The sequence below is a fragment of the Patiria miniata genome, unplaced genomic scaffold, assembly GCF_015706575.1.
Source record: "Patiria miniata isolate m_02_andy unplaced genomic scaffold, ASM1570657v1 HiC_scaffold_9, whole genome shotgun sequence".
Taxonomy (NCBI): Eukaryota; Metazoa; Echinodermata; class Asteroidea; order Valvatida; family Asterinidae; genus Patiria; species Patiria miniata.
The window spans coordinates 23,997,602-24,008,968 of record NW_024037076.1 but is presented as its reverse complement, the minus strand read 5'-3'; the positions used below and the strand labels follow the sequence as shown (position 1 = coordinate 24,008,968).

The following is an 11,367-nucleotide window of genomic DNA, read 5'->3' as shown; positions in this document are numbered from 1 at the left end:
GCAAGGCTAACCCCTTACATTTTGAATTTTCCCAAAAAGGTCAAATTTTGCCCAATTTTGAAGAAAATGCAAGGCTAACCCCCTTATATTCTTCAATTTCAAAAAACAATTGATATTATGATATTCTTCAATTTCATCAAAAATTGGGCAAAATTTGGTGTTTTTTTTAAATTGAAGAATGTAAGGGGTTAGCCTTGCATTTGCATCGAAATTGGGCAAAATTTGACCTTTTTGGGAAAATTCAAAATTTAAGGGGTTAGCCTTGCATTTTCATCAAAAATGTTGCAAAATTTGGTGTTTTTTTAAGTTGAAGAATTTAAGGGGTTAGCCTTGCATTTGCATCGAAATTGGGCAAAATTTTACCTTTTTGGGAAAATTCAAAATGTAAGGGGTAAGCCTTGCATTTTCATCAAAATTGGGCAAAATTTGACCTTTTTAGGAAAATTCAAAATGTAAGGGGTTAGCCTTGCATTTTCTTCAAAATTGGTCAAAATTTGACCTTTTGGGGGAAATTCAAAATGTAAGGGGGTAAGCCTTGCATTTTCATCAAAATTGGGCAAAATTTGACCTTTTTGGGAAAATTCAAAATGTAAAGGGTTAGCCTTGCATTTTTGAATCAAATTTTCATCAAGGTTAACCCCTTTATATTCCTTAATTTCAAAAAACATCACAATTGAATTGAAATTTTGCCCAATTTCGATGAAAATGCAAGGCTTACCCTTTACATTTTGAATTTCCCAAAAAGGTCAAATTTTTCCCAATTTTGATGAAAATGCAAATTTTGATAACAATGCAAGCTTAATTCCTTACAAATTTGTCAAATATGGAGAAAATATTCAATTGTAAGGTTAACCCCTTACAAATTTTTGTTTACTCTTCAAACATTTAATCGACAAGTTTCATGCAAAAGATAAACACTTTCTCATTTCATAAAATGGTTACCCATAAATACACTAACTTTTTGTAGTTAATCATTTAAACAATTGTTTTTTACATAAACTCATATTTATTTCAGAATATGTACAAATACTTTTGGCAAAAATAAATATATTTACATTAAAAGGAAAATCTCAACGTACACATTACTTCCTAAAATAGCTCTTGTCTTGAAACAAATGTACCTTCATCACAAAGCCATCACATACAATACATTGAAAGGACGGAGCGCAATAAGTACCAATAAATATCCGGCTTTAAAGATATACACTTCAGCTGTGTCATGGACGAATGACATCAAAACAATTAAATTTTTTCAAGTTTAGGTCTTGGCATATAGAATAACTTCCACATCTTCGCATTTGAATTGAAACTGAATACTTAAAGCGAAGGAAACTGGTGATATTTCTAATGAATAATATAAAGCGAAAGACATTGGACGGAATGTAGAAAAGAAAGATACAAAACGGACATACTCACATATGAAAGGATCGCGTGAAAAGGACTACGAACATTTAACAGATTTCTTGTCTGCAATGTCATCTGCACTAGAAAGCAGGAGGTCGTGGGTTCGAGTCCCACCCGAGAGATTTTTTCCAACTTTCACTCGGGAGGTAACACAGTTTTTATACGTCGGTGAAAGGCAAAACCTACTATTGATGTCGTATCCCGTTTAGTGCAGCGTTGCTCGTACTTTCTGGAATGCGTTCTGCAGCCTGCGCGAGCTCTTATCAGACTGCAACTGATGGACGTTGGAGCTGTGTCTGGCAGCCAAGACGTGAATGTCCTGATCACAGGATTCTAAGACACGCTGCCTCAGCAGGTCCTGCAGCTCTCTGTTGGCGTCAAAGGTGTAGGCGTGCTCTTGGAACACGCGGATCTGGTCCACAAACTTGGCGATGGATCTGCCAAGGGAAATTGGTGAAGTATGCAAAAGGAATAGCTTTGATTTCTTGATTTTGTATAGGATAAATGGAACTTTCATGCATGTTACTATAAATGCATGTGAACTTGTTTCTGTGAAATAGTGCTTACGGTTAGCACAATTTTCTGCTATAGTTAGCATACAAAAATTGAGTGGCTCAGAGTGAAAAGGGAGGAATATTATCGCAAATTTTTATGAAGCAAAGCCGAGTGAAGTGGAAAAGTCCAGATTTTACTGAGTGATAATATTCCTCCCATTTCACAATTTAAAGCCACTCAATATTTGTTTTTTTATATAACTGACATATAAATCCTTGTCATTTGATTTACAATTAAAAGGAACTTCTATTTCAATAAAGATTGGTTGGAAATGTATTTCTCTCTTCCAAATCACCCCTTTACGAAATGTTTGAACCCAACTCTGTAGCTACTGGATCTTGGGAACAATACGCACTAAGCGCAACGCTCAACGCATACACCAGCATGCATTTGCACACAAATACCGTGCCATGGAACAAGGATGATCCTAACTGTTGAAGAGTAAATTTCATTCACCATGGGCGAATGGGACTTTTTGAGCCCCGGCGTGAATGGGAGCAATAACGAATGTCACATGATGTGAGTTCCACTAATCAAATGACAAGGATCTGTATGCCAGTTATATAATACACTTTATTTGCTCACTGTTAAGTAGCGGCATGAAATTGGGCTCAGGTTTCATATTTAAAAAGTCACAAGAGTTGAACTCACTTCATTTTGGTCCATTTGTACATGCCGTTAGCAAGCTTGAAGCCTCCAATCTCCAGTTGTTGGACATGCATCAGGAAGAGCAGGGTAGGGGGTAAGGTAGGGGAGCCTTTGTGGGCGTCGGCCTTGACGAGAGACTCGCTGTCACCTTGGAGGAGGACCTTGCCTTCACAGAGCTCCTCGTATAACGTGACTACCTTGGACGGGAGGTTGCGCCAAGCCTGGGAGGAGGAAAATAAGGACATTTGTCTGAGATTTCAACTCTACATTTTTGTTAACACTTTGACTGGAAAATTGTACAGGATGACACTGCTTTCATAATAAGTCAGGAATTTGCCTTAAGGTCCCTGTTCTCTTTACTGATGTCAGTAAAGAAAACAGGCAGAAACAGGGCATCGAAAAAGTTATCAAAAACTAGCCGTTTGGGCTATTTTTTTCCTTCACAAATCAATTAAATTTGCCCAAATCTCTTCAGTAATGGGGCGGCTAGTATTAAAATATCTTATGTTACACAAATGGTTTTACTAAGTTTGTAGAAAGTCTATTTTTTGACAAAAGTATAAACAAGGCAAATCCCTGGCAATTTTTTTTTAGATTTGGGGCTTACTTTGAGTTAGACCTTCTATGGTTATAGCAGTCTTGGCAAAATATGAAACGCTGATAAAGGGGAATGGCCAAGTTGGTTTTAATTTACACAAAAAAAATCAAAACACTAAGTGACTTACAGGGACCTGTCTGACAATGAGACTATCTAGGGCGTCCAGGATTTGGACGCAGGTGGCAAAGTTTCTCAGGTCGTAGCAAGCCTTGGCTACGTTGATGAACTTAGACAGGAGGACCAGCTGGCTCTGAAATAATGGCAAGAAGTTCTACAATAATACATCAAAGATTACTTGAATATGTGATGCGATCAAGCTAAATAAGTCATTCATCGACCCTGGTCAATTTTTTGTTTAAAGATTTAAAAAGAGTAAAATCTCAGCATTACTGCTGTGAAAACCGCATGCTGGTACCATCTTTAGTTCAAAAATTATGGAAGTCGGAACACCAAGAGATGTGATGAAGTGATGTGATGAAGTGGCCCTATTTTGGCCTGTATCTCCAAATGAAAGTTCCTGACAAACGACTCAATTAGCTTGATCGCATCACATATATTATCAGATTATGGAATTGGAGCTGAAACACCTGGGAAAACAAGTCCAAAACTAGTGCTCTACCCACTTCTCAGCCTAAAGCCTCCTCCATGCGAGTTGTTAACTACCTGAATTTGGCAGTTGCGCAATCAATTAAAGTCCTTAAAGTGAAAAAAGGTCAAAAATGAACTTCATTTTAGAGTGAGGAAAAATCATACTTGTGGCACTTCATGTAACAACAAATTAGCATTTTAATCAGTTCATAGCACTAAAGCCTGGTTCATACTCGGCGCGAATGCGAAGCGAATTTGACGTCAAGAAACGTTCGCTGCGAAATTCGCCCGAGTTGAAATGTGTTCAACTTTTGCGAATTCGCAGCCCGAATACTTGCGTCACCAATTCGCGTTCGTTTTCACTTTCGCGCCGAGTATGAACCGGGCTTAAGAACGCACATTTTGAATGTACACAATTTCCACTAAAAATTTGTTGAAATTTTGCAAGAATGTTGGGAATTTTCAGAATTTTTTAAGAAACGTAGGGATTTCCTAAAAGCTACATATTTTTATGCCAAAAAACTATGATCTTGGATAAGAGTTTTTAGTGTAGCCCAATAAATGATATTCAAGAAAGAAGAAAAGTTGGCTTATAGCTTGTGCAACATGAACACGGCAATCAAGCCCCACTCACCTTGGTAGAGCTACAGCTAACAATCTCAGCCGACACCCAGTGTGAGACGTCCTTGGAGTGATCCAACAGCGCCCTCACAGCTCCATCCTCACCCAGCGACATAACGAACAAGCTGGGCGCCTCACCGGCATCGGGGGTGGGTTGGCCTTTGCCTCCAGCCGTGTCGTAGTTATTAGTGTTGACTCCTATGCCTTTGCTGCGTGAGTTGAGGTAGTGTACGGGATGGATGCAGTGGAAAAGCTCCTGGTAATGAGACCAACAATATATTTTGTTGAGGTGAAAATTAAACACTCAAATTGGAACACATTTATGTAAAACTACGACTCATGACCAATAAATGTATTGCTCACAATAGAATTTTATGGCAATTGAACAATTACACCACAGTTCAAGACTGAACGTTTTGAAAGGACAACAAAATGTTTTTCCAATGAAAGATTGAAAGACCTTCATTATTTGCTTCAACTAATACAGATGATTCTTAAAGGCAATGCACTCTTTAAGTGAGACATAATTATTTTTTTTGGGGGGGGGGGGTGGTGTTTGGGGTGCACACTAACAAATTAAACTCTTTAGAGTGCAGCACAGGCACCAGTTGTTAACAAAGCTTTGCAAAATGCTTCCATGACCATACACCAAGTCACTCACCAAAATTGTGTGTATAACGAACGCGCTCAATCGTGTTCTACATAACCCCCGAGGACAGACACACAAAGGGAGAACAACAGATCTTTTCAGTCCTCGGGAGTTGGGTCTTTTGTTCAAACGGTCCTCTGTAGTAAGTTTGTGTGCTTCGTCTATGGGAGAGTGTTATATTACAGGGACAAAGGGAAACACAAAGCATTGTCCTCGAGAGTATAGTAAAACAAGAGTGGGTGAGCAAAGGGAACAAGAAATCTCACCTGTTGTAGAAGTGTAAGTTGATGCGCGATACTCATTGAGGTATGATCACTGAGTGAGAAGCCATCTTTCTCCATGGATCCTGCCGGGAGGTAGGCACTATCGATCTGCTTGGAGGAGTCTTTCTTGGAGAGACAGGACATGATGCCAGCCTTCAGTCTGCCGCGCCCGGAGACACCAAGGATGCCTTTGGAGTCTTTGGATCCTGAAACCTATTGAAAAAAAAAAGGAAAACATGATGAAATATTGCTGGAAAATCATGTACGAACCTAGTCCTTTCTTTCTTTTTCCTGATTATGTTTATTAAAACCCTTCCTCTCTGGCTGGCAAATTCGGCTCCACCTTCACAGCAGTCAAAATCAATCAATTAACTGTTTTTAAACAGTTAAGAATTCCCTTGTTAGGCCAACAAAAAAAATAGTCGGTCTCTGGTCAGCGCGCGTCTATTTTAATCATGCGCGTCAACTTTTTTTTTCTTCAAATTGTCCGCGGTAGCTACAGCACACCTTCTATTGCCGCACCTCCTCAAATTTTTGCACCAAGGAATGGGGAAATTGCACCAAGGCAAATGATGGAAGGCACCAAGGCAAATTATGGAGGACACCAATGTATAATGAGGACACAACCAAAGCAAAATAGTACCCACCTTGTCTGTACAATCCAAGCTTGGAAAAAAAAAAGGCTCCCCCCCAAAAAAAAAAAACGCGTCGCCGCATCAATTCCAGAACTTTGGTCTGACCAGAGACCGAATTTTTTTTAATTTTTTTTGCCTTAATTTGATATAGCCATGCTTTGCCTGGAGGTGATTGATATGCCAGCTGTACCTACCAGTTACCTCTGTTATCTGTTGATGGAATTGGAACAGTCACAGTGTTTACATGAATGTGATCTGACTGTTTTTAACTAGTTTGTATGCAAATGCACGCCAGAGGAAGTGGAAGAAATTTTTGACCATCTGTGACTGATCAAACAATAGGAGGATTTAAATGCAAATGTCAATGTGGCTTCTACCAACTTCTGCAGAGTCTTCATTTCTCAAAGTGGACCAAGAAAGATAAGGCCAAAAAAAAAATAAGTCGGTCTCTGGTCAGCGCACGCGTCGATTTTAGGCATGCGCGTTGATTTTTTTTTTTCCAAAATGTTCCGCGGTAGCTCCAACAGCGCCCTCTATTTCCGCACCTCCTCAATTTTTTTTACTAAAGAGCACCAAGGAATGGGAAATTGCACCAAGGCAAATGATCGAAAGCACCAAGACAAATTATGGAAGACACCAATGTACATGAGGACACCAAAAAAGCAAAATAGTACCCACCTTGTCTGTACAATCCAAGCTTGAAGAAGGAAAAAAAAAAGCAAAAGAAAAAAAAAAAGCCGCGTGGCCGCGTCAATTCCGGAACTTTGGTCTGACCAGAGACCGAATATTTATTTTTTTTGGCCTAATCAGCATCATGATGTAAAAAGTTGTAAAATTTCAAGATGTTGGGGTTCACTGGTACCTTGTCCATTGGTAACTGGTCCCTAATATCTTCTCTCTGTGTAGCAACCAGTAGACTGGTGCCTGGCCGGTCTTGCTGGCGTTTCTCAATCAACTGAATAAGACACTGACCGTTGGAATCAACTGGCAGAATCTGAAAAATAAAGTTCAGACAAAATGGAGAACATGAAAAGATCAAAGATTTCAATTTCCCACCCAGATATTTGTATAATTTTTTTCTAAGTACAGCCCCAAGACACACTGTACAACATTTTAAGGTTGAAAATTGCTTAACTTCAGGAAATAACAAATTACCAACCACGCATTTTAAAATATTCCTTATAAAACCACCATATCAACACATTTTTTAAATACTTCCTTAATTGGAATGCAAACTTTTTTAACAGCTTTCGGAACATATTTTTAAAAAGGACTTTGTAGTTTAAGTGAAAAATTGAAACAAAATGGCAGAGATCTTTAAACAAAAAGAAATTGACAAACCTTATCAGAGATAAAGACAAGCACATCCTGAAGAAGCTGAGGGTTTGCTTTGAAGTCGACATCAAAGAAACCTTCCACCCAGACTTGAAGAATGTCCAAGGTACGATTCAGGATCTTATTCCGATTCTCAGCTTGCTGACTGCTCATACTGTGAACAAATAAAAAGCATGACTATTACAGCAACTGTACTACACTATACTACATTGTAATACAATATATTACATTGTATTTATCACTGTACTACATTGTAATACAATGTATCACATTGTATTTATCACTGTATTACATTGTATTTTTTCCCCTGAACAATAAAGGCAGCAGAGTGGTTTGGAAAACAGTGTGCAGTCAGATATCTTCACCACATAACCATCCATGTATGTCTGGATAATTATGACTTCCAATTTGAAAGTCTGAATTTGTTGAATTACTGAGTTTTAGGCACCAAGTACAAGTTTTGCAGGTAATGAAACACAGCTACATGTGCCACCGTTTACAACTTTTGGAGTCAAATTAAAGAATCGTGTACATGTACTTTGATTGACAAAATAATGCAACATCGGTGGAGATCACACTTGGAAAAAATCACGAGTCCAAAGTAAAATTACACAAAGAAGTAATTCCTTTAAACTGCAGTTGTTTCATACATTTCTTGCATTTTTTTGGAATTGATTAAATGATCACCCATTGGACATATTGTGAAATGAGAGAACTTACCCCAGGGCAGAGGCAAACTTGTTGGCTATGAATTGGAGCAGCTCCTGAGATGTGGTGTAGTAGTGATAGGTGTAGAAGAAATGATGCAGAAAGCCTTGAAGAAGTGCATGCCTACCAACAAAATTATAAAAACACATACATTTATTCTTTAATGCTGCTTAATAAAAAAAAAAAAGGAATAAAACTCATTCATATTTTTCTATTTAAAACATTTAAGGAGTTGCAATGAATTAAAAAAAATGTAATCCAGCACACCTGATCCGATACTTAATCCATTCAATAATATATACCATGAAATAAACGTATGAAATAAGACAAAAATGATAATTTTTTAAAACAAAATTTTACCAATTTTCTAACACACTGTAGGGGCTGTGGCTAACTTTTGAAAGATATGCGGTAGCAATATTTGATAAGTGGTCTTAAGTGGACTTGCAAAGTGGTCTTAGGTTTGTGACGTAATTAAGTCAAACTTTTCTTTCCCAATCAAATGAATGAAATATTTATATTTATATTTTTTTTTTTTTAATATAAACTGAAATAACAATGTTTACGAACTGCTTATTTAAAATACACTATGTGATCTACTAACCGAGCATAGAGAAATGTGAAGAAGCCGGCAGGCTGGCCTGCTTGGAGAGACACTTTATTGCGGCTGGTCTTGAAGGCTAGCAATGGGTTGTCATCAACAGGTCGAAGGTCAAGGCTCATCCTTCCAGAACTGATAAGAAAAAGGACAGCATTCATGAAACTTTTTTGTAACTAGTTTTGTTTCATTTTGCACGTTTCAGAGAGATTTCTCAGATCAAATGCTAGAATGGATGTATTCCATAGACATCTGTACTCGGATTCAGAAGGCTGTAGGTTCGAGTTCTGCCGAGTTAGCCTGTGAAGTTTTCTCATACGATCTCAAACGACACTAAACAATGAATACTTATAACATCACATCAGCAAAGGTAAAAATATATTTAAACTAGACTGGCCTTATCAGTCCCCACCTCGTTGCCAGTGAATACAGAAAGCATAGCTCCAGTCCCCACTGTTCAGCATACAGCATCTCTAGGTGTTTTCTAGAGGACTCTAGGAACTCTATTCTCTTGGTCATCTCCAGGGCCTGCTTGCCGACTTTGGTCACCATGCTCTTGTTGTCAGCCCCTAGCAAGACAAGCGACAGATTGTGAGTTGTCATAGCAAAATGGTAAAAAGAAGTAAAAATTCTTGACCATGCAACCTGTTAATTCTGTTAACTCGATATGGAACCATTCTGGTCCATATGTTTATACCTTTTGTTTGTTGGTTGTGGAGCAGTTTGCGGTAGAATTTCTCCGTCTTACTTCTCATTCTCTTCTCCATCATCAACTGCTGCTCAACATCCTGCAAAGGTTAAATAAAACCATCTCTGAAATTTAACTATCATCCATTAAAAAGGAACAAAGTCTTTAAATATGATCGGAACAGCATTTAATAAAGAATAGACGGATCTATTTAACTCGGACCAATAGTCAGGCATGCAACTGGGAATTTAGAAAAAATGAGGCAACTCTAAACCACACAAGACTTTGCGCAGTGTTTTTCAATTTGTAATGGCATTCATGAGAAGTAAGAAACAAGGAAATCAGCGGATACGAGGAAAAGTTGCATGCCTGAATAGCAGACTAGACGTGAGGGAAGTCCAACATGCCTGCACAGAAGTCCACCAAGCATGAATATTCATATGACGCCTGTGGCTGGAATATGCAGTGAAGTATTAGGATGGTGCAAGTGTTAGCAGTGGGCAAAGCATAATGGATCTGTCTGTTGGTGCAATTAAGTCTCAGTACTTACTGCAATCTTAGCATCAACGTTATGCTGTGTCCCTCCGGCTCCAGTAAGCTGCTGTGTGTAAGCCTCAACGGTTGGGTCTACACTCTCGCCTCGGTACAACACCCCGCTGGGTAGTCCGCACCTCGACTCGTCCACAGACTCACTGAAGGAACTCATGGAAGGCAGGGAGATGGTGTCCGAGTTGTTGAACTGCGAGCGCGAGTTACCGGATGAGGTGCTGCTGAGCGAGCCCTGACTCTCTCGGCGATTCAGGGACTTGCTGAGCATCTCCCGGATCTTACGATTGGTCGAGTCACTGGAGTCTGAGGTAGAACGATGGACTGGAGATGTTGGAGAGTTTAAGAAGGAAGGTGTGAAGTGACTGGATGTCAGGGATGCATTCAAGCTGCTGTTTGGGTCGTCTTGGGAGATCTTATCCGGACTGAGGATGGAGCTAGAGGCAAGACTGCTTGTGAGACTGGTCCGGGATGCATTTAGATCTATAGAGGAATCCTCAAGTGATGGGCTCATTTGCAGAGACTCATCTGTAGTGTTCTGTATCCCATCCATTTTCCTCAGAGGCTCATCTTGTCGCTGCATCAGCATCCCGTTTCTGCCACCGAATCGGCCATTTGTCCCCAAATCCTTGGCAAGTTCTGGACTATTTAATCGCAATGGACTACCTTGTGACTTGTTGCCCACCATGGCCACAACAGCTGGTCTCCTCTGACGTAGGTCATTTCCATCATAACTTTCATTTTTCCCTGGATCTGTCATAAGCTCCGAATCTCCAGTGCCTGCTTTCCTGCCTTGCTCATGAGATTCCTCAGCAGCACGGGGCTCAAGACGTAAAGTAGAGACTTTCCCTTCCCGAGGTGGAGACAACTTCGTCTTACTCTCACTGGCTGCAAAACCACTCCTCAGAGCTGTCCGATTTGGTTTCAAGACTGGAACAGTCCTTTGCTCTTCTTTGCCCAGCCTTGCATCTCGTGCCTTTTTATTTTCTTCCTGACTTCCCAAACTTTTCTCCCTCGAGTCACTTTCTTGTCTTGTCGCCGTGGCCTGTTTCTTTTCCTCAGGAGCTTGACTCTTTGCCACTGTCACTTTTGATCTTCTGTCCACCTCTGCTTTGCTCTTTGTCAAGGCAGAGCCTGGTGGCATCTTCTTCTCTACAGTGTGCGCTCTGTGTTTTTCACTTTGCGTTGCAGATGCTGCTTTCTGTCTGGATGGTGTGTGCCCCTCTCTACTTGATTTTGTACGCGGCGGCTTCTTAGGCACTGCTGACCTTTAGTAGACAAAAATCATCAATAGAAATCTATTAAATTTTTTGTTTTCATTTTTTAATTATTGTCTTTTTAAGACAACAACAAGCAGTGGCTTGCCTTTTCTGTGAACACACAAATTTTGTGATGGCTAGTCACAAATGAAGTCCAACCATTATCTCAGAAAGAATCAAGAAATTGCATCAGTATTTTGTTAACTGATGGGAATGATCAAATTTGCCCAGACTGCTAAAGCACCAAATCCTTCAGGTGACGACACCCAACA

The 11,367-nt window shown here is 39.6% G+C and overlaps 1 protein-coding gene across 1 annotated transcript in view; it reads right to left on the bottom strand.

Moving 5' to 3' along the window:
• Nucleotides 1-835: 835 nt before the first annotated feature.
• The window catches only part of LOC119720079, a 34,366-nt gene continuing 23,834 nt past the window's right edge, over nucleotides 836-11,367 (bottom strand). The window contains exons 6-17 of the mRNA XM_038189602.1: nucleotides 9,841-11,104; nucleotides 9,300-9,390; nucleotides 9,015-9,171; nucleotides 8,609-8,737; nucleotides 8,017-8,127; nucleotides 7,303-7,450; nucleotides 6,824-6,955; nucleotides 5,330-5,539; nucleotides 4,428-4,670; nucleotides 3,333-3,455; nucleotides 2,611-2,828; nucleotides 836-1,841 (exon numbers count right to left, since the gene is read on the bottom strand). Coding sequence (XP_038045530.1) covers nucleotides 1,610-1,841; nucleotides 2,611-2,828; nucleotides 3,333-3,455; nucleotides 4,428-4,670; nucleotides 5,330-5,539; nucleotides 6,824-6,955; nucleotides 7,303-7,450; nucleotides 8,017-8,127; nucleotides 8,609-8,737; nucleotides 9,015-9,171; nucleotides 9,300-9,390; nucleotides 9,841-11,104 — 3,058 coding nt within the window. The 3' untranslated portion in view covers nucleotides 836-1,609. The remainder of the gene's footprint in view (nucleotides 1,842-2,610; nucleotides 2,829-3,332; nucleotides 3,456-4,427; nucleotides 4,671-5,329; nucleotides 5,540-6,823; nucleotides 6,956-7,302; nucleotides 7,451-8,016; nucleotides 8,128-8,608; nucleotides 8,738-9,014; nucleotides 9,172-9,299; nucleotides 9,391-9,840; nucleotides 11,105-11,367) is intronic.